This window comes from Triturus cristatus, chromosome 7 (genome assembly GCF_964204655.1).
Source record: "Triturus cristatus chromosome 7, aTriCri1.1, whole genome shotgun sequence".
Classification (NCBI taxonomy): domain Eukaryota; kingdom Metazoa; phylum Chordata; class Amphibia; order Caudata; family Salamandridae; genus Triturus; species Triturus cristatus.
The window spans coordinates 1,046,370,124-1,046,393,243 of record NC_140590.1 but is presented as its reverse complement, the minus strand read 5'-3'; the positions used below and the strand labels follow the sequence as shown (position 1 = coordinate 1,046,393,243).

Genomic DNA, 23,120 nt, shown 5'->3' with positions numbered 1-23,120 from the left:
ACTTACCACTAATGGGGACCACGGGGATCCTGAAGGCCCCTGCCGGTTCCCTGCCTCCTGAGGGAGCCAGCATTGCTTTGACAGAGAGGAAGCTGCTGAACATGCAGCTCCCTCTCTGTCAAAGCAATTGTGCTTTGATTTCTTAATGTGTTGAATTACTACCCATCCCTTCCTTAAAGGATGAGAAGTAAAGGTATCATGGTTGGTGCTTGAGCATAAGGATTAAATAAACCCTGGCCTAAATAAGTCTCACTTATTCAGGAATATGTTTACTGGGTAATCAGTGGAACATGTTGCAGAGTCTGGAGATGTACATGAACGTTGTTCCATTTTATTTTCAGCAGGGTTTCTTGAGGATATTGGTGCTTCTGTGTGGATTTTGGTACCTTTGTGTTTGAGCTAACTGGGAGTTGGCTACATCGCTACTAAATTTCAGTATTGTTACCTTAACTATTTTAGAACCTAAATTAGGAATTTTATATAAAGACATTGACTGACAAATTCATCAGGTAGCATAGCATATAAAGGGAAGGTGTTAATTTATACTACTATATGGTACTGACAATAAATAAACTAAACTATTATTTTGAGAGGTAGGTACTTGACCCATTTATCGATGCACTTGACTTAACACGTGGGACACAGTGAAGCACAAAACATCTAGTCTACTTGTTTAGTAAAAATTACTTTACCCAATTATTATTCCAGTTGGGATCGGACCTACGTGCTTTGAGTTAACTACATTTATTTTTATATTTAAGGTTGCATTTCAAGGAGATCCTGAAGGTGCTCTGATTCAGTATGTAGCCAACGATGAAGCCAGGCGGGCCATTTCTAGCACAGAAGCAGTTTTAAACAACCGGTTTATAAAATTAATGTGGCACAGAGAAAACGATCAGCAACATCAAGCACATCAACCATATCATCAGCAGTCACAACCACCACAACACCACCACCAGGCGCCGCATTACAATCATCAAACACAGATTAATCACACAGCTCCAGCAGCATCACCACCAGTAAATATACCCACGGTAAGTTGGTTACCTAAGCCACAATGCCATCTTGTTTTACTGTTGTTCTTTGCCTTGAATTCCGTTGTTAAGGATTACGTGTACAGTTATAAGGTGGCACCGCGGTAATAGAGCTTCACTTATATTTTAAACTGATGTCGTGCTTAATGGATATATACCTTTAAAAGTTGCTAGTTTTATTGGCAAGCAGGATTGTTGGAAAAAAGATATTAATGCATTTTGTGGTACCATATTATGCTGACCTGCTTGCTGATGTTGTTTTTCGTTTGTAATCCAGTATTCAATAATCGAAAGAAGCTCACCTGTGAAAGCCTTTGGAGTTGATTCAGTATTTTGTTTAATTAGCTAACAGGCTAGAATTAAAAATGTAAATGTCTTCCGTTCCTTAACTATTTCGTTAGAGAGCAGAGCATGTCATTCAGTCATTTGACTTTTTGCCTAAATAGCTGACCACATACTTTTAAAGTATATGACTGAGAAATCATTGAACAAGTGCTTCTCAAGCACATTCACATCTTTGCATCTTCTACCATTTGCCTGTCTCTTGTTTCATTAGACCGATCCAGTGATTCAGGTAATGTAAGGAGTAAAGTACTGTTATTTGCTGAAAGCAGTGCTGGCAGTCAAGAGCAGCCCCAGGACTAAATAAATTTGGAGATGATTCTCCTGAAGAAGAGCAAGAAGGATTACCAAAATGCACAATCCAAAACTAGTCAAAATCAGTGGCATAAACAGTGGAGACAATCATAGATGATTGGGGGAGTGGGGGTGGAGAGGGAAGCAAGAGAGCACAATGTACCGTGGTTCGTTCCAAAATATTAGGGAGGGAACGAGCCTGGAAGGCTACTAACTAGTGAGTTTGGGTTGAGAAACACTTTTCTTTTTAGGTCTCGCCTGGCTATCGCGTAAGCGATCGCTCAGCGAGACTTATGTAGGGGCTTCAGAAAATGCTCCCAAAGGCTTCCCAGGCGGATTGGGTGGCGGTTACGCGCACAACCACGCGCATTTCATTTGCCACCAGCTACTTCCTGCGCCGCCTCATGCATTCAGAGAGATTTAGTAAGCCGCACAAGACCTTCGGAATGCGGTTTATGGCCAGTGCATGTGAGGCATTCAAGCGCAAAGCTGGCATCTGGCATCGGACTTGAAAGCAGCAGACTGCTTTCGCCAGCGCGCGCTCTGCCTCACTTCCTGCATCCCCTCTTACAACAATTAACTTTTGTTATAACTCACACCCCATATGCTCGTTCCCGCCCACCCTTCCTTTGATGTCCGCTTTTCTTGTTTTTTACAAACCACGCCACACACTGCTGCACGCCGCACACTGCTGCACGCCGCACACTGCTGCACGCCGCACGCCACACACTGCTGCATTACACACTGCTGCATTACACACTTCTGCATTACACACTGCTGCACGCCGCACACTGCTGCACGCCGCACACTGCTGCACGCCGCACAATGCTACACAAAACACTGCTGCACGCCGCACACTGCTGCACGGCACACACTGCTGCACACTGCTGCACGCCACACACTGCTGCACACTGCTGCATTACTCACTGCTGCACGCCGCACACTGCTGCACGCCGCACACTGCTGCACGCCGCACACTGCTGCACGTCGCACACTGCTTTTATGCGAGTTTATGCTCTTGTTTAAGCGGTCTAATAATCACATTTTTAAAAAAAACAAGCATTTGCAATGCAATAGGTCTCGCATTTATAAGAGTTTATGCTACTGACATTGCAAATGACAATGCCTTTTATTTGTTTTTAAAACCAAAACATAAATAAAAGGCATTGTAATTTTACAATGCCAATAGCTCAAACTCTTATAAATGCGAGACCTATTGCATTGCAAACGCTTGTCTTTTTTTTAAATGTGATTATCAGACCGCTTAAACAAGAGCATACATGCCCAATTGCTGGGCCTCAGCAATCATTTACAGGCGAATTGTAAAAGCAATTTTTCCATGTTGCAACAGTGTTTCAAAGAACACCCCGCCCCCAAACCCCCCCCCCCCCCCCCCCCCCCCGCGTCCCCCTTCCCGGCACTTCGTATAATATGGTTGATCCAAAGGCAGCACACACCTTGAATATAAAAACAAGTCTCATATATATAGTCCCAAGACATCAAGCTCATATAGCGCACTCATAACACATCTTAATCACTGTAAATCTGTGTTCCCTAGAAGGTACCGCGTAAGAGGGGCCCAGAAGTCCTTGGGGCGTGAGGCCTCAGGCAGTTCCTCTGATTATATCTCTAGCTGTTCCCTGCAATATATCATGTCCCTTACTCATTTTGCCAGCGTTGGTTTGGTTTTAGCCCCCCCAGCACTGCGCCACTGCCCGCTAAGCAAGTAATGTTGAGACCGCTACCAGTCTCCGATTGCATAGCTTAAGGGTTTTCACCCACCCCAACAGGCAGACAGCTGGATCGCATAACACAGGCTCCATCACCACGTCAGTAAGCAGACCTGTGTCCAAAAGGCATGTATCCCAGCGCGACCCCACGCCAAATGCAGGAAGTCCGCATCATCCTGACTACAACGCACACAGCAGGAACTCTCACGCAGGCCGAAATGTTTCAACTGGAGCGGCGTGTAATGTAACTGGTGCAGGAATTTAAAATGGATAATACGGATATTACAATTCGCCGTCAAGCGACCAGTGAGCGTACAGCAGAACTGTCAAACATCCAGCGTCCAAGCATCCCCAATACCGAATGAAGAGGCTCACATTCCTGGACAGATGCATTATACAATTTCGTTATAAGCCCTTTGCGCTCCTTACCTGCCAGCACTGCCTGCAGTGCTTGCAATGGAGTTGGTTCCGCTGGGTAATCAGAATAAATAGTTCTAATCGCCTGCCGCACCCGCACATAGGTAAAACCCAGCATCACACCCCGGCCAGCCTGCACGTCGGAGAGTGATCGAATCTGACCCTGTTTATATAAGTCACCCAGCTTTGTGATGCCCACTGCCCTCAATGCTGTCACAGCCGCCGGCTCTCGTGCCAGTGGCAGTCTCCGGGTGAGCCACAAGCGGTAACGCGGGAGCATAGAGGTAAGATAACCGCGCCCGTTTTTCAAGCGTCCTCCACGCCCATGCCGTACATAGGACGGGGTTAATTTCGTTTCTAGGCCCTCCACCCCCTGCAGTCAAGGGAACCGCCACCAATGGTACAGGGAGAACAGAGTCTGCCTCAATCGCAGTGTGGGGCTGAAGCCGCTGTGGATAATACCAAAAATGTGCATACTGCACCTGCACACACAATTAGGAGAGCCTCATGTCAGGAGCTTCGAAGGCTCCCCTCTCGAAGGGTAGCACCAGCCCATCCCAACTACACCTAGGTTTCTTGCCACCCCAGACGACTGTTATCAAGGCCGATTGAAGCTTGTTAAATAATACAATATTAAGGTGAAGTGGGATGTTGATGAACAAGTAGAGAAGTTTGGGCAGCATCGACATCTTCACGACTGCTTTACAATCCGCTAGGGAGAGTGGCAATTTAGCCCACCTCGCTGCCTGGTACGTGATCTTAGTGATGAGGCGTCCATAATTTTCAGCAGTCACGACACCAGGATCTCTATGCAGCCAGATCCCCAAGTACTTCACAGGATGAGAGGACCACACCAGTTGGAAGTCCAATTCCAGTTCTTTTGTACCAGCCGTCAACGGGAACACCGTGGACTTCGCCCAATTTATACTAAGTCCGGAGTACCTCTCGAACTTCACATATTCACGTAACCGCTCCGGGAGATACCGTTCGGGCTCACGCACATAGAGCAACATGTCATCCGCGTAGAGCAAAACCACCAGTGGTCTCTGTCTAAAACGCAGCGCTGCCTGTGCGCGTCTCTGGCGGAGCTTGCAAGCAAGGGGCTCCAACGTGAGCGCAAAGAGCATCGGCGACAGAGGGCATCCCTGTCGCGTGCCTCTTGCAATAGGGATAGCCTCAGAGACCCAGCCATTCACCCGAATCCGCCCAACTGGGGCATTATACAACAATCTAATCCATTTGAGGAAGAAAGGTGGTAGACCCATTCAAAGCAAGACTGTAAACATATTATCCCACAGAAGGGAGTCAACACCTTTGCTGCGTCAAGTAGTAAAGCAACCGCCTGGAAGTCCGGCTCGAAGTAGTGCAGCGTGTCACAAAACCCGACTGATCTGGGATTACCATTTTGGAAATAAGAGGCTGGAGTCTGCTGGCTATCATTTTTGCCAAAATGTTGGCGTCCATATTGATAATAAATGAGGGCTGGTACGAATCGCACCTATTAGGCGCTTTGTCCGGCTTGAGTAGCGTAACAAGTAGCTCCTCCTTCAGAGAGGGTGGTAGCGTTCCAGAGTCATAGTCCTCTGCAAAAACGTCCCAACAGGCGCAAGATCGTCCGCATATGCCTTGTAGAACTCACTGGGGAGGCCATCAAGGCCCGCCGCTTTGCACGTGGGGAGGGACATTATGGCCATTTTGACATCCTCAACGTCAAACGGCTGTGTGAGATATTCACGTTGCACCAGGGACAACCATCCGAGCACAATGTCATCTAGGTATGCATTAATATCAGAGGTCGTCACCTGCGCATGATCCCTATATAACATGGAGTAAAAATCCAGCACCACTCTACTAATCTCTGGCATAGTGTAATGCAAAACGCCCTCTGTGTTGAGCATCTCGGTGATGCCGTCATGACTCCAGGACGCCACCAGTTTCTGAGCCAGAGACCTACTGGGTCTGCCCCCCTCGTCATAATAGCGAGCTATGCTCCGTCGAGACCTGTGCGCCATCTCTTGATCCACAGTTTTGTTATGTTCAGTACCCAGACCTAGCATCACAGAAAGCTTATCCGGGACAAAACAACACTCATAATCCCTTTCCAAAGCGGCAATCTCTGCCGCGAGCTTACTGATCCGCCGTCGCAGGTCCCTCAACACTCCGGCCTGTGCTCCTATACAGACCCCCGATCACTTTAAATGCTTCCCAGAGGACGCCAGTGCTCGTCACAGTGCCCTCGTTTTCCCTAAAAAAATTGTGGATTGACTCACCAACCGTACACTTAAAATCTAGGTCTGTCAGAGAGGACTACTGTAGGCGCCGCGTGAAGGTGGGCCGTTCGCATTCAGGTACCTGCATGTCCAGTGCAACGGAGGAGTGGTCTGACAACCTCTCGGCCAAGTGACTCACATTCACCACCCACGAACGCACTCTCTCCGAGACCAGCCAATAGTTCAGGCGTGACCATGTGCCATGCACGTGGAGATAAAGGTACTCTCTTGCGCCACCGGATGCTTCAAACGCCAAATGTCGTAAAGGTTGCCGGCCTCTATCATCCCCAATAAAGCATCTGTCGCTTGCTTGTGTTGTGCGATCCCACTCACCGATCTATCCACATTTGCATCCTGGCAATTGTTAAAGTCCCCCCTACACACAATCTCCACTGAGGGGAATTTGGAGATTCAGTCCCAGACATCCGCAAAGAACCATTGGTCATCAACATTCGGACCATAAACATTCACCAGGAGGACCAATACACCTCCAAACTTGCCATGCACCATCGCCGCTCTGCCATGCATATCCGTCTCGGAGCATAGGACCGTGAAGGGAACCCCCTTTTTTACCAAAATCATCACCCCCCTGGAGTAGAAAGAGAAGGCCACCACCACCCCTGCCCAACGAGCGCCTATACCTTTCTCAGAGAGCTTAGTGAGATGCGTTTCTTGCAAAAAGGCCACTTGTACAACCAACCTGTCCAGATGGGCAAAGACGGTGTGAATTGTTTTTGGGACTATTAAGGCCTCGCATTTTCCATGTAAGGAACTTAATGCTACCACCAGTGCGTGTTGTGTTTAATAATGAAATATAGTTTGAGGTCCAACACGGCTACTATCATTGGCATGCAAGAGAGCGAACATACAGCATGACTATCTCGCCCAGGACCATCCTCAGTGCAACGGGAAGTGCCCACCAAACCCCGCCCATCCCTTCCTCCCCTACCCACTTCAGCGTTCCCAAATTGCCAAAGCTATCCCTTCCCTGAGTGAACAACCCCAAACATCAACAACCCAAACAATTGCATATCGTGGGGAACTCCCATACAGGAGGGTAATAGAGTGCTACTAGCCTCCTACTATGCAGGAGGTGACTGATCAGATCTAGCATCTGTGCTAGGATCGAACAAGTAGACATTAGGTGCTATTGCATCGCAGTTAACAATTAAAGACCAGCAAATAAAGACCTTCATATAGAACATTAAGCCTACACACAGGGAACACTTAAGAGGGCCTGCATGGAGACTATTTGGTCAGCAGTCCTACAGACGCAGTACAGATAACTCTGGGATCTCCTTCGTCCATCTCAGACTGGTAGTCGTGGCGCAGACCCTTCAATTCCTCAGCTTGCTCCATCGCCGCCTTGGGCGTAGTCAAAATTTTGGAGTCTCCCTCCGGAATAACCTGCAGGCGAGCCGGGTACAGCATGGAATATGGAATGCCTTCTGATTGGAGGAGTTTCTTCACACTGCCAAACTCCCAACGAGCAAATTAAACTGCTACTGTAAAGTCTGGGGAAAAAGGACAGTGAGTTCCCCTGGTGGGCGATGGCGCCTTTTTCCCTTGCCAGCCTCAGTATGGCGTCGCAGTCCCTATGGTTTAGGATGCGGGCGATTATGGGGCGAGGCAGGGTACACGGCACCGGTCTCACCGCCAGTGAACGGTGGGCTCGTTCAACTATAAACATGGCGGAAAGATTCTCGGGACCAAAGAGATCTTTTATCAGAGTCTCTATGAAGTTTCCATCTGACCAGTATTCGCAGACTCCGGAAGGACCGTGATTCTGATGTTATTCCGACGTGATCGGGTTTCCAAGTCCTCATTTTTTGCCCGGATCAGCTCCAAAACCTTTTCCATATTAAGTGATTTTCCCGCAATCTCACTGAGACCCTCCTCTGTTGTTGACTCTTTGTTCCACCTTGCCCATTCTCACGTTCTGCTGTGCCAGTTGTGCAGACATGTGGTCTAGTCTATGATTCATAGCTGACACAGTTCCCTCAATGGATTGAAGACTCTTCTGAATAGCCATCAGCGTGGTTTCCAGTGTAGAGGGGTCCTCTTCCGGAATTTCCACCTCTGAGCCAGAGGCTGCTTTCTGCTGGGACTTTCCTGATTTACGCGCCTCAGACGTGTGGCGAGGCGGAGTCGTATCCGTCTTCCCCATGGTATATGGTGGACGCAGCAGTTTGGGAAGAGCGGTCTACACAATAAGGCACTCCTAATCAAAGGCCCCTCCAGCCAGCGCTCGTCAGCAGTCCACAGCGCAAAGCCCTAAACTCCCAGCGGGCCACCCAGCCCCGCAGCCACAGAGCCCGGTGCCACAGGGCCCACAGCCCGCCCAGGAAATAGGCAGATCCACTACAGGGGTGGGCGTGTGGCTTAACGGCACCTCTGCCACAGGAGGTGTGCACACACATGCACACAGAGATCCGAATTCTATGCTCAGGTGAAGTGCCCAAAAGTAGATCACACAATGCGGTAATGTAGTCCCATGCAGACCCAGGGGCTCACCATTCCAGCAATCCGCGATACAAAGAGAAGCAGGTTTGGGGCGAAGGGCTAGATGCAGAGTAGACGTTATACAGGCAGTCCGGCATGCAGCAACGTAGACACCAGCAGAGGCACAAGAGGCAACCACCACAGAGCCGCGGGCCAGAATGTCCTGAAGTCAAGAAACCCGAAGTTCGTTTATGCAGCACAGGAAAAGCTCCCAGGGCCCCCAGACCTAGACCAAGTCAGCTACCGCTGTACCATTGCCACAATTATGCATAGAGGCGTCCTGGCCAAGCAGGCAGTCCCAACACCTGTGGGTGCTAACGCTTAATGTCCCAACTGGCCTCCCCCGTGTTGTGGCACAGACAGGGGCAATACTGCACAGATCAGCCTTGGACTGGGGTGCACATGGCGGCAAGCAGCAGTCGTACCGCAACTTAGGGACACCTGTGCGGGACCGCAGGCCAACGATTAACTGCAACGCAGGTACGGCCACTTCACACACCCTTCTCAGCTAAACCCCGCAGGACCCACAGTCCGTCAACGCCTGGTAGTTGCAGCGCCACCCGACAGATATGGCGCATGAGCGCTCCGGCCCTCACCTCTCCCGCACACCAGCACCTAGCCTCAGCTCGCAGGCCGCGGCCTACACCCGCTGCAGCTACCAGCCTGGGCCAGGCCGCACCCCACTCACCAAGGGCGGCACCAGCTACAGCGCTGTCTCGGTGTGGCTGCTCTGCACCTCAGCCACCTGGGCTCCGCGGCCCACATCATCGCAACACCCTCTTGCCTCTCCAGCGGCTTCAGCAAGTGCACTTCACAGGCAGGTCGCCGCTCACCCCTCCAGCTCTTGGTCCTACCAATCTGGCTACTCATGCCTCCGGTGTCGCAAGCGGCAACGGGCACCCACAGACAACCACTCCTCCACAGCCGCTGCCATTTTACCAATGCGCCGCAGGGCCCAGTGGAGTTGAAAATATGGACGTTGCGACGGCCTCCAGGACTCCAAACTGCCGCTAGTGTAGGTAGGAGCGCACCCCAACACAGGTCTCACATTTTCATCACTGCGATGCAATGATTACATGCGAATATTTGTCGGATAAAAGATCAGCCGGGCAGAGCCTCACTAGAGTGCGGCCATGTTGCCGTGCACCCTCTAGCACCCCCTCTTGGGTTGAGAAACTTGAAGATGAAAACCGGACCTTCCTCATTGAAGAACAGTGGACATTGAAGCAATTCGGGAAACCTCTCGGTAGGGCTGAAGCCTTCCTCAGTGCAGCTGCTTTCTGTTCCCTGGATGGGCGGGCACAAATATGTATCAATGCTCCCATCTAAAAAGACAAGGTGGTAAAATTAATATAGATCCTAACGTTTGCCCTCTACCAGACTGATTGTCAGCCAGTTTCTAGAGTAAATTATCCCTCGACTAACAAGAGAACTTGGCAATGGTAATTAACAGCACATGCTCAAAGGAGAAACAACGTTCTCCATGATGGAGGCCACATTATTCCTCATAATAGAATCAAACTTGGATTGACGGAGGATGTAGTTCGTATGTCCATTTTATTTTGAACATTATTGGCACAATTTTCGCAAACATTTTGGCAACCAGATCAGGTATAGTGCTAACTTTTCTGGTTCACCTAAATCACGAGTTTGACTAGAAATCGAAAAATGGTATGTAATAATAAAAAAGCAGTTTGATTGGAAAATCAAGGCATAGCAGATTCCGACAAGGCCTCTGATAGAGTGGACTGGTCCTCTTCGCAGAACCTTAGTGTTCTAACTTCCCCTAAAACCTTATTACCCGGCTCGTTAATGGTATTTGAGAGGTATAAAAATAACTGACCAAATCCTAACCATCCCCAGACAGATTTGTACAGTTGGAGTGAAAAACACGCATTAAATACTTTGCAGGGCTTATAAAAGCAGATATGTGGGATGGCCTTAAATTCTTCACCAATGACCTACTGCAACATCGCAGGTAGGATATTGATAAAATGGTTTGCAATGGTTTCCTTGTTTAGAGTCAGGTGATTAACGAGGATATTGATTCTGCGGAGCTGCCGGTATCTAGTTACTGCATTCTTTCTGATTGCACCCGACTACCCTGAAGTCTGATGCCCAGCTTAAAATCTTTTCAACCCCCATTTGCTGGCTCATCCCGGTTTGACTAACACGCTGAGGAACAAAATGTGAAAAAGAAATCTGACAGGCCGTGGGTTTTGGGAAAAAAAATCTGGTCTTAATACAGGTGCAGAGAACACCACTGTTATCCTTGATAGATGATTTGGTTCCCTTGCTGTAACTGCAGCAGAAGCAACATCATCAGAAGGGCTATGAGATACTCTTGATAACAGAGGGTGGCTCAAAGAATAATCACGTCCGCCTCAACCTACTGACTCCTCCGGGTGAGTGCTCTCGGTTAGTTGTCAATGACTCCTCCCTGCAATTCCCTCTGTTTACCACTCCAGTGAGGATGGCGCAATCTCTACGCATCTGGCGGAGGAGAAGGGTATCACAAAGTGGGTGCAGACTGTTGTAATTGGTGGCTAATCTCTGTGCTTAAGAGCACATCCACAGCTTATTGCAAAAAGAGAACTCTTACAACAACAATAAAAATGCAATAGATCTAGTCCCTTACCCTAAACACAGGAGAAGAGGCTTTTCTTCTGGTTCAGAAAAAAGTTGTTGAGAGAATTCACACCAGTCTTGGATCTTTGCATGGTTGGATAAAAATATGTAGGTTAGCACTCCATCAAATTTCTGTTTGTTTCAAGCCAGAGGACTGGATGTGTGCTGCGGATGTACAAGATGCCTTCTTTTATATACCAAAAGCAAACCGACACAGAAGATACCAGAGATTCTTTGTATTGCTCAACAAATATGTAGTGCTGCAATTTGGTCTGATGTCCGCTCCTTGAACATTTTCCAGCTGCATGACAATAGCTGCAGCTTGCCTTCAATGTCAACAAATATTATTTTTCCTGATCTAGACAGCTGGCGGATAAAAACAAACAGCATTATAATGCTGGCAGTTGGACCGCTGCCTCTGCCAGGATTTCAGATCCCGGCGGAGCCATGGTTGAAGTTGCGGCCTAGAATGGCAGCTGTGCCTAGCCAGAAACTACCGTCGGGATTTGGCTATCCCTTCCCCAGAGACTGTTAATGGTGGAAATACCGCCACGTACAGGCTGTTGGAAAGGGATATTGGGGTCCCCAAACGGGGCCCTCGTCCGTCATGGGCCACTGCAAAGTGGCCCTGGGGGCACATGTAATGCACCCACTTACCTTCATGGACCGTGTGCCATGCATGACATGGTGCATGGCACACTCTCCATGGACGTGCAGGAGGTACTCCTTTTAATGGCGGCTTGTGATATGGCCCTTTTCCTTGGCCGCAGCACATGCCACTGCGATAAGGAGCACTTTGTGACCGCCAGGCCAGCGGTAGCTTCCTAATTCAGCGGTCGGACTGGTCTCCTGAACGCCATGATAGCAGTCGGCGGTCCGACCGACCGCTATCTAAATGATGCCCTAAGTCTAAGAATAAACCACCAGAAATCTGTAACTTTCCCTGTACAAGTTCTAGCGTATCTGGGTCTGCCTTACAGACAGACAAAGAAAATGTTTCCTTCAGATGAGACAAACTCCTTTATTTGGAAATAGTGCTCACTTTTTTAAAGACTTGCAATCCAAAAGCTCGCCACCTTACTGAGTTCATTATCACCTGCAGTTCTATCGTCCTGATTGTAGTTTATTGGTATATGTTCTATGATCTCCACTAAAAGCTTCTGAGTGGGTTGCTAATAACTTTGATCTGTTTGAATCAGTATGAAACTTTGCAAAAAGGTGCTACTTTTTGACTGGTTGGTGCATGGAAAATTTCTGGGTGATCTGTTAAGTGGGGGCAGAGAAAAATGGAGGTCCTCGAAACGCAAAATCCCCATACATGTTCCATAGACTTCTTTAAGAAGCGCTACAGCAAACACTGCTGAATGGTATTGCACCAAATTTGTCAGGAAGCTAGATCTTAGTCTGCAGATTTTGCTTTTGTGATTTGATGTAAATCCGTTAAGTAGTTTTATAGAAATTAAGGGTGAAAAGTATTTGTATATCTGAACTGTTGGTCTTGAGGCTCTCGCTGGAACCCCAATTAAAATATAGAGCGTTCTGATTAGCCTATGGAGCTTTATTTTCCTTGGGCCAATTCGCTCACGCCGGGAGCAAGTGCTCTGATTGGCTGCCAGCAACATGAGAAAAATGTTAATGGCAGCCCTTACAAGACTCTGGGACTTAGTCCCCCTGTCATGAAGTTTGATCAAAAGAAAGATATAAGGGGGCAGGGTAGGGATATCTCACCTCCCCCACACAGGCCCCATGGCGGGAAAGGCCCAGAAGGACCCCCACCCACCTCCGACCAAAATTGAAAAAATGCCCCCCCCCCGAGCCATTATAGCCCCTGAGAAGTATCCCCCAGGCCCATGGCCCCCTCTTCCCGAACTATTATTGGCCCTAGAGAGCCCACCCCTGGGGCCGCATTTCATAATTGGAGGGGATGCAAGTTCCCACCCCTGAGCCATTACAGGCCCGAGGGAGCCCGCCCTGGGGCTGCATTTATAACTGGAGGGATGCAGATGCCCCCCCATCTGAGCCATTAAAGGCCCTTGGGAGTCCACTACTGGGGTCAAAACTACCAAAAAAGGGAAGGGGGCCACAGCTCCCCCACTCCACCCTCGAGTATTTAAAATACCCTGGGGACCTCGTCCACCAGAGCCGCTACTTAAAGCAAAAAAAAAAGGGGAGGGGCAGCGGGCCCCCTCCCCGAGTCATTAATGGCTCTGGGGAACCCCATTCCCTGAGGCTGGCTCAGTTGCTGGGTTCTGGGAAGCCCACTCCCAGGACACAGCAGTTTACCTACCTGTACCAGCACTGTCTGGGAAACTTGTGTTGGCGGGAACAAACTTTAAAAACTCCCGTCAAACAGGAGCAAACACTAAGTCTGCTCCCAGCGGGCAGGAGCTTTAAAAATGTTCCTGGCAGCTGAGAGCAGCATTTTAATCTATTTCCCTGCCCGCACTGATACAGGCAGGGAAATAGATCAACATATTGCTCCTGCCCGAAGAGAGCGGCTTTAATAGCTGCTCCCTCAGGGCAGCAGCATTGCCAGCTCCTGCAGCATGCTTCCGGGCTCCCTCCATCACACCCAATGTGTGTATGGTGGGAGCCCTGGGTCGGCACCAGGGCAGCCACCTATATTAAACATGGGTCCTGGGGGCTGAGGGTCCCTAGGGCCAGAATAGGCTCGGGGACAAGGGCCGTGCTGATCCCTAACCAAAATTAAAAAAGGAAACATTTTCTCGGGGATGGAGTTTGGGGGGGGGGGTGAGTTCTATAAGGCCTTTTAAAAACTCAGGAAGGGGGTTGGTGGTGGAGTTGCCGTGTGCCCCTGCCCCTCCCCATAAAAAACAGAGTTTCCAAATCACCGACAAGCTCTACCCGTTTGGCCTGCCCCGTCCAGGTTAGTAGTATGCAACAGTGGTCCTGCCATTTTCCTGCCTGATGGACAGTGTTTTTTCTCTACAGTTGCACCTTGAAAATCGATCTGAAATCCTTGATGGAGGTGAATGCATAGTTGATTTATTGTAGGGCATTCTCTTCTGTAGTGATTGACCAAGGCAAGAGGGTTCTTTGTCATCTCCTGGTCTGAGAGGAGAGTACAAGGATCTCCTTTTTAATTTCTACGGAGTATGCAAAGTTGCCAAGTAACCTACAAGCTCCTCCCATTTGCCCCTGCACCACCCATGCTAGTAGTAAACAACGGTGCTGGCTGTGGGTGGGTTATCCACTTGACCTGACCATACCATAGGCCGGGCCCTGTTGGCAATTCCCTGGTGTGCACAGCCAAAGGCTGTGGGCTGTGTGCAGCTAAGACCACCCTCGCCACACAGGGCCTATACGTAGGGTAACAAAATAATACTTGACATTAATAAACCTTAAAATTGACTGAAAAAAACAAAGGTTAAAGTAAAGTTAAAATTAGTTGCTAAAGTAAAGGTAAAATTAGGTGAGTATGTCAGTACCAACATTGAACTAAAAACATCTCAAAAATGTTAGTTAGCAAAGCTAACTATATAACATGCGCCCCCACAATGTACTGCTTATAACCTCGCATATTACATCAGTAAATAAAAAATAAATCTTTTATTAATTTTCTCTTTTTCAATGTAAACATGCAATTTTACATGCTTTACACACATTAAAGACGATACTGCTATGATCCTGTATATATGAGATCAGACATTTTCATCATGTAATCACAGCAAAATATACAGCTATAGCATGTGCATTTGCGTACATGTATGGACTATTGTGTTCTTCCTTTACACGCGTATGTTATCTCTAGTGGCATAACAGTATTTGCATATCATGAGCGCACCGCCCTATCAATTTGCTGCCAATCTTCAAATACGCCTAATTACTTACAAATACTCTCTACATATATAACACATGTCGAAACTTTAACCTTCAATATCACAGAATCAAGACTTTTGCAGATCTTCAAAGATGATAGATATTATCATCTTAATATGAAACTACAACTGAAGAAAAAGAAAAAAAAGGAAGAAAGGAATCATCAAATATGAGATCAATGATGTAACATTGTGAGAGGTGCCATCTAACATAAGCTGTGGCTAAGTCGAATTATTAATTGTTAATTTGAGCTGTATTTCTTCTGTACATGGCTGAAAAGAAGTCAGGGTGTCATGTGATAAAGTTTGTTGTCATGGAATGTTTCTAAGTCATGCAAATTAAAGTCCTATCTCTACAAATGCTTTAGAGTACAACAACACATGCCGTATGTTGAACTCACTGGGTGTTGTTGTCATCATTGTCCCCTGCCTGCTGCGTAGGAGGTGTGCGTGGTGCAGCATTAGGATGCATAAATGCTTTAAGGATGTCATCCCAGGGTTGCGCTATTGGGTACTTGCGCAACCCCGCTGTTTCTTCCCTGTGGAGTATGGTGCTCTCTGCCTGTGCCCACACCTCTAGGGATTTTTTCCAGCTAATTGTCGCAGGGGGGTCCTTGTGTTTCCAACGTTTGGTGATCAGTCTATTTGCAGTTATTAGTCCCAGATCGCGTAATCTGGAGCTCACCCGGTTGTCTTTGGTGTGAGCATAAAACCCCAGTATGCAGACCTCCCACGTTTTGGGCATCTGGGTGTTGGTGCATGTCGCAGGTGTCTCTGCAATCGTGTACCAGTATGTCAGGAGCAAGGGGCAGGACCACATCATATGTAGGAAGTCAGCACCATTAAGTCTGCATCGTGGACAGCTGGAGGTGTTAATATTGAATTATTGGTTTATTTTATCCGGTGAGAGATACGCCCTGTGTAAGATATGTTTGTATAAGCTTAAACCTTGAGCTACACAGTATGTATGTAGCGCTGGCTAGTACGCGTTCCCATTCTTTATCAGTCCAGGGTTGGCCTCTGTCTTCAGCCCAACGTTTACGGAGACTCTGTACTGGTTGTAATACATGAGTGAGCAAAGCTTGTACTAGCCAGTGAATCACATGCGATCCCTCCCCTATAACAGGCAAATACTGCATTAGCAGGTGTTTCGGTTGTTCAGCTGTCAAGTCTCCCCACGCTAGCGTCAGATTCCGCATTATAGCCGCATGTAGGAGGAATTGGCCTGCTGGTATGCCACTGTCTGCCGCCAAAACTTCAAAAGAAGAAAGAGTGCCATCTACATACAGGTCTCCCATCGTTTCTACTCCTGCCTCACGCCAGGATGTCAGCGCTATGTCCGTCACAATCTCTCTGCCCCTGGGTGTTCCGGTGAGTGGCAATGCTGGAGCATAAGCGACTGTGCCCTTGGTGAGTGGTAGGCTTCTCCGATAACATCTATGGGCCAGCTCAATGTGTACCCGAGTCGAACGGGGGAATCTCGCCAGAGAGTGGAACAGACTATATACTTGGGTCTGTGTCCACGGAGGCGAAACGGTCGCTGTGTCCATCAGGTTCCTGCCACTCATCCATTTTGTGACCCATTGCAGCTGGGCGGCCAGTTGGGAACTGCCAATCCACCCTGTTCTGGTGGCGCATATAGTTTCTGTAGTGCTATTCTGGGCCTTCCCTTGTTCCAGATCAGGTTTCGGATCAAGCCCTTCAGTTCTCAAAACATTCTGACGTTAACATATACTGGAAGATTTTCGAAATAATACAACAATCTCGGTACTATTATCATTTTGACTAACGTGATGCGACCCATTACATTTAATGGGAGGGTTTCCAGAACTGTATCTGTGCCTTAACTGAAGAGATAGCTCGCACTAGGTTACCGTCCAGTATATACGTTGGGGTCCTATATATGTAAATGCCTAAGTATCTGAATGTTGGTGGGTACCAGGTGAGTGCAGTCCTATTAATGGTTATATTTGCTTCTGCCACGTCGTTATCAAAAGAATAGACACCCGATTTAGACCAGTTTACCCGGAGTCCCGACATTTTTTCAAATATGCGAAAGAGTTCAGATATGTCTGGAGGGATATTATGTAGGTCTTTTACATATAAAAGCAGATCATCTGCATATAGAGAAACCACATGTAGCCCGTCCCCGAGGGGAATGCCCCAATCCATGCCGCTTTCCCGAAGCAGGATTGCCAACGGCTCCATGGCAAGGGAAAAAAGCAGTGGGGAGATTGGGCACCCCTGCCTGGTTCCTCGCCGGACTCGTATGGTATCAGAGATGAGCTTACCCGTGCGAGCCCGCACTGTAGGAAGCGGATATAATGACTGCACCATTTGCAAATATCCTTCTCCCAGCTCGTATTTGCGTAATACTGCTGCTAGATAGGGCCATTCTAGTGAATCGAAGGCTTTTTCCAGATCCAGACAGCCAGAGCGTGGCCAGCATTCCAAGGCATATTTCTGGATTCTCAACAGCCTGTGTATATTCAGAGAGGTGCTTCTAGTTGGGACAAATCTGTTTTGATCTTGATGTATCAATGTTTTTACCAATGGGGCTGTATGTTTGGCTAAAATGGAGGCAAATATTTTGTAATCCGTGTTCAGCAGTGCCAGCGGGCGATAGGAGCCTACGAAACCCGGATATCTGCCTGGTTTTAAGAGGGAGATCAGCAGCGCCTCATTTTGCGTGGTTGTGAGTGCTGAGTCTTCTATTGCCGCTTTGTATACCCGTAGCAGCTCTGGTATTAGTATGTCAGAGTAGGCTTTGTAAAATTCTACCGGCAACCCGTCTGGACCCGGAGATTTGCCATTCAAGAGGGAGAAAATATTTTCTCTAATTTCCTCCGGCAGAATAGGGCTATCTAGTTCCTCTTGTTGGCTCGGGGCTAGTTGCGGTAGTGCAAGATAGGCCTGTATGTCTGTGTTTGTAGTTCGCAAAGATGACTTGTACATTTCAGCATAGTGGGCTTTATGTATGTCTCCCTGTGTATGTACAGTGATGCCTTGAGCAGTTCTTATAGACGTCACAGGCGTGGTCACAACATCCTGCCGTATCAGTCACAACAACAATTTACCTGGTTTGTCCCCCATGTGATGTGTCCACGCTGAGTGTGCCGCGTAGTTTAAATGACTAAGTCGCTCTAGCAGTCGGGAATGTTCCTCTCTATCCCGCACTAACGATGCTGTCAAGACTCAAAGTGCCTCGCCCTCTCCCTGAAGCAGCTTATTTTCAAGTTGTTAGCTCAGCCTCCAGCTGCCTTCGCATACCCGCCTGCGCGCATAAGCAATCGCCTCTGACCACTACCTTAAATGCATCCCACTCAACTTGTGCGGTTGTGGCTGTATCTACATTATCTTCAAAGTAGTGTGTGATGTTAGTGGCTAGCAGGTTGCAGAATGGTGCATCTAGGAGGACATCCGGTTGCAGCCGCCAGGTGGAAATCGGCGGCCTGGTGTGCTCCCAGTTCATTTCAAGAATGTGCGGATTATGATCCGAGTGCGTCCTGCCCAGATAGTAGACTGCGGAGGCATGTGGTAGCCGCTCCTCTGAGAGCACGAAACGGTCTAATTGCACATGTAACCCGTGACTACCTGAGTAGTAGGAGTATACTCTATTGTGGGGGTTGCGATGCCTCCATATGTCCCTTAAGTGCCACTGTGTTGCCCAGCTAGTCAGCGCCTTCATAGCATTGCGTGGGCTTGTACCTGGAAGGGGCGGAAAGGAGCGATCTAGAGAGACGTCCTTTACACTATTGTAATCTCCCCCCAAAACCATGGGAATATCATGCCATGGCGCTAGCACGTGTGATAAATTGTCTAGGAAAGCAGCTTGTTCTGTGTTGGGGGCATAGAGCGACGCAATGACAATCTGCCTGCCATAGAGTGTGCCTCTAACTGCTTCATACCTACTCTCTGTGTCTACCAACAAATCTGTAATTTTAAATGGAACCCCTGGCTGAACCCATATGAGTGCACCACGTGCAAATGCCTAGTATCCTGTTCCGTGTAGTTGTAAATCCACAATTTCTGTTTTAGCTAGGTGCGTCTCTTGAAGGAGAGCTACTTGTATATGATGTTGTTTAAGGTACGAATATACCTGATATCTGCGCGATGGTGTGTGCATGCCTCTCATGTTCCATGTACCAATTTCAAGTGAAACCATGGCGTTTGTAATCCCCCGATAATGAACAGTCACGTGTCAGCTCTTTAAACACATTTGGTGCAATTTGCCCAACAGTTAACGACTCCCCCAGCTTTCTGACTTTCAGCACTTTGTACTTCATAATCCGGCATATAATAAATGACCTCTCAAAACAAAAAATCTATTAAGGGGGGTGTGCGCTTCGCACTACGCTGTGAAAATTGTCCAAGTGTGCAGACTGTTTCGTGGAGGCTCCCCATCTCCAGGCTGAATATAAGCAAAAAGGCGGACCACTCTTACTAACATAATGCCGTCCACTGAATTAAAGGTATAGGTAGGAGCGCAAAAGTCAGTAGTAGAGTAGGTTGACTAAATCTTATCCTCATGACCCGGATCATATTCGTATCCCTGTACCCAAAACTGCATTTGAGTTCTTATCAGTGACCTTCTCATAAGACTATACCATAAACGGCTACCCACCATTGCATTCAAACAATAGTACCTGTACCAGCATTACAACCAGCAGCGATGTCTTGCAATGTTCATACTATATCATCAGCCGTTTGCGGGGTGATGTTCGGCTGGTCGCATGAGTCTTGTGAAGTCTGTAGGCCATAAGCCCGGTCATCATCACTCGTTTGCTCATTGTGACTGGAGTTGGAAGCATCTTCGGTCATTAAGGAGCCGCTGATTTCAGCCACTGCCTGAAGTGCCTCTCGCTGTCCACTGAGGATCAGGTCTGAGGTGGGCCTGCAGCAGGTGACGGTGGTGTCCGTGCCCTCGCTGATCTTCGCTCTCTCCTGAGGCGGCGGAAAGGAGCCTTTGACTCTGGCATCTTTGCCATAGCGCCTGAGTCTTGAGTTCCCGTGTCGTTTAAAATATCGATCCAATCCTCCGCCACTTCCGATGTGGAAAAAAAGTGCGTTTTGCTGTTGGCAACATCCCTTAGGCGGGCCGGAAATAGCAAGGAGTATTGTATATTGCTCTGTCGGAGACGTTTCTTCACCGCCATAAATGAAAACCTCTGCCTCTGTACCTGTATGGTATAGTCCGGGAAAAACATTATTTTGTGATTGTCTTTTTGAATATTTTGTAGTTTTCTGATTTCTTGCAATATAGAATCCCTATCTCTGTAGTTGAGGAGCCGAATAAGAAGGAGCCGTGAATTCGAGCCCGTAGGAGGGGGCCTCACTGGAACTGGAATGTGCGCGCTCTATCACAAAGTGGGGTGAGAGGGTCCCTTCAGGAAGCAGTTCTCGGAGCCAGTTTTCCACGTAAGAAGCGGGCTCCCTCCCCTCCGGCAGATCCACTATGCGCACGTTATTTCGTCAAGCTCGTCCTTGGGCATCATCAACCCTTTCTTCCAGGAACTCCATTAGATTTAGTAAATTCTGCACGTTTATCCGTTTGCGTCACCTGCAGTTTGATGTCAGCAAGTGCTGCTTCCAAGACGGCGGTGCGATCCACCAGTTTCCGGTGATCTGCGTGTAGATGAGTGAGGTCTATTGCCACCTTATCGATTTTGGTTTCCAAGGAGGTGCGGGTTTGATTGATGGTATCTTCCAACCTCAGCAAGCACCGCGTCTAGCTTGTTAGAAGTTTGGTCCATGAGCCCTTGTTTCGCCATCTTATCTGATTTAGGCTTGGTTGAAAGGGGTGGGGCCTGTACTACTCCTGTTCCAGTCCGCGCATGGGTTCCACCTGACATTAGAGTGTACACGGGGTGTCGCGCACTATACGCGGTCGTTCGGATGCTGTGTTCCAGGGACTGGAAGCTCTGCAGTCAATCTCGTGCTTGCGCCAAGTAGAATCGTACGGCAAGCGCCTCACAACTCAGGATACCGGCAAGGGGTCCCCGTGCACACACCTGGGCGCATTCACTGTAATACAGTTGCCTCTCACTCCAGGCTTAGAGGCACTGAAAAGATAGTCACAACATTGAATGACTCGGCGTAGGGCCCACCGTGATGGCGATAATGCGGTCAGGAGGATGGTGCCGTCATCTGGTCGATAGCAGTCTCCTCTGCAGGGAGCGCCCCAAAGGCCCAGGTGGCCCTCCCCAGGGCCGGTGTGTGCCCAGGAGCAGGCGGCCAAAGTTTGTGTCTCAGCCCGCGCCACGTGTAGTTTCACTATGTGGATGTGTCAGAGTCTAAAGCGCTGGTGTAATGGACTGTATGTGCCCCCACAGTCACGATCTCAGCAGGAATGACATGCCCAGGCACAGCCTGTGCCCCAGTGGTCAGCTCGCTTTTACTACAGGGTCTAGGCGTATGGCGCAGTTGATGGAACCCTGGCTATCGCGGCCGAGGTGTGGGTCCCACGTCTGGAATAAGCATTGGGTGAAGCCGATCGTGATCAACGCCTGGTCCCTCATGCAACACCAGTCGAGGGTCCCCTGGCGCGGGCTGGACAATCCCCTGTTGGAACAGTCACAGATGTGCTCCCCGTGCCGTCTGGTAGCGCATGTGGTTTCACTGGCGGCCCTGCAGGGAAAGTGAAGCTCCGGGCGTGTGTTGGTGGGTCCCCACCACCACTAACTTTGAGATAATTCACTCACCGGTAGTCTCCGGTGCACAGGAGGGGGGGCCCAGCCGATCAATACTTCAGCCAGTGCACCGGGAGGATATGGAGTCTCAGAGCAATGGCGGAGCAGCGGCGCCTCACCTTTCAGGTGCGCCATGTGAGCATCTCCAGCTCGGGTGTGCTGCTCTCTCGTATTTTTTTTTTTTTTTTTTAAATATATTTTTATTGCAGGAATCAGTAAATCGTTACATAATCGACCAGCATTATATAACAAGCAAGATCAATGAGACACACCCCTCCGTCCCCCCGCCGTAAGTTTCTTACACAGCCATTCAGCCCACAACCCTAGGGTCGGGCGGCGAAATTCAATGGGGGCTCAGAAGGATGTCGAGGCTGGTCCGGATGATCCACTGTCCGTCATCTGCTTTTCCAAACAAGCCTATAAACCCAGAAAGAAAAACCCCACCCTCAAAAACGCTACGAACCAAAGAGAACCCACCCACCCCCGCCATCAGCGCACGGCAACAACCTCAACAGGATCTGCTAAAGGACCCATGGGGAATGTGCTGCTCTCTCGTAAGCTCAGCGGCGCGAAGCAGGTCTGCAGAGACGTGCGGGCAGTCCACTCTCATTCGCTACGATGTCTCGTGGCTTCTCGGTGTTCTCCGGTCGTGTATTTATCCGGGGAAGCCGCGGTGATGCACCCAGGACCAGCTCTGTGGGGGCTGCGCCATTTTTCCGCGGCCCTGTGGGTGGGGCCAAGCCACAGGCTCACGTAGTCGATCTCGCCTGCACAGTAGCAGCTCAGTGGGCAGCCCACACACCCAGGGGTCTCGGCGCGGTTTGTGGGTTCCGAGCAGGTTGAAACTTCCAACGGAGTTTTAGGGTACGGTCATAGCAACGTGTAGTCGATCGGGAAATCCGGCGGATGTCTGCAACCGTAGATGGAAGCCTGTTTAGGGCAGCCTCCGACAGAGCTCTACCAAGACACTTCTGCCTCCATTGCCGTCGTAGCCACGCCCCCCCCCCACATGTTTTGTGGCATAAAGAATAACTACTTCACTGGAAAAAACAAATGTTAAAATGATGTTATACTTGGGAATGATAATCGGATCTTACCTTGTGTAAAAAAAAAAATCAGTGTATTTTTTTGTGATGTTATTGTTGGGTTTTGAAATAAGATTAAAAAAAGCTACATTAAAAAAAACACAGAAATGCACCGGCTATTGTTTATTGAGATAACTATAACTCATGCCCACACAATATCCTGCTTATGATCTCACATTTTGCGTCTGTTATGACATGATTAATGACATCACTGATAACACCACAGTCATATACAAGAAGGATCTGTGGGAAACGAAGAAAGGTAGAAAGTGACAATGCACCGCTCCTAC

General features: G+C 48.7%; 1 protein-coding gene across 4 annotated transcripts in view; it reads left to right on the top strand.

The window, feature by feature from the left end:
- Positions 1 to 23,120, top strand: part of RBM27 (RNA binding motif protein 27) — a 691,940-nt gene that overhangs the window by 491,423 nt on the left and 177,397 nt on the right. For all 4 annotated transcript variants that reach the window (XM_085618112.1, XM_085618111.1, XM_085618110.1 and 1 more), the window contains one exon: positions 762 to 1,034. In XM_085618112.1, the coding sequence (XP_085474238.1) occupies positions 762 to 1,034 (273 nt within the window). The remainder of the gene's footprint in view (positions 1 to 761; positions 1,035 to 23,120) is intronic.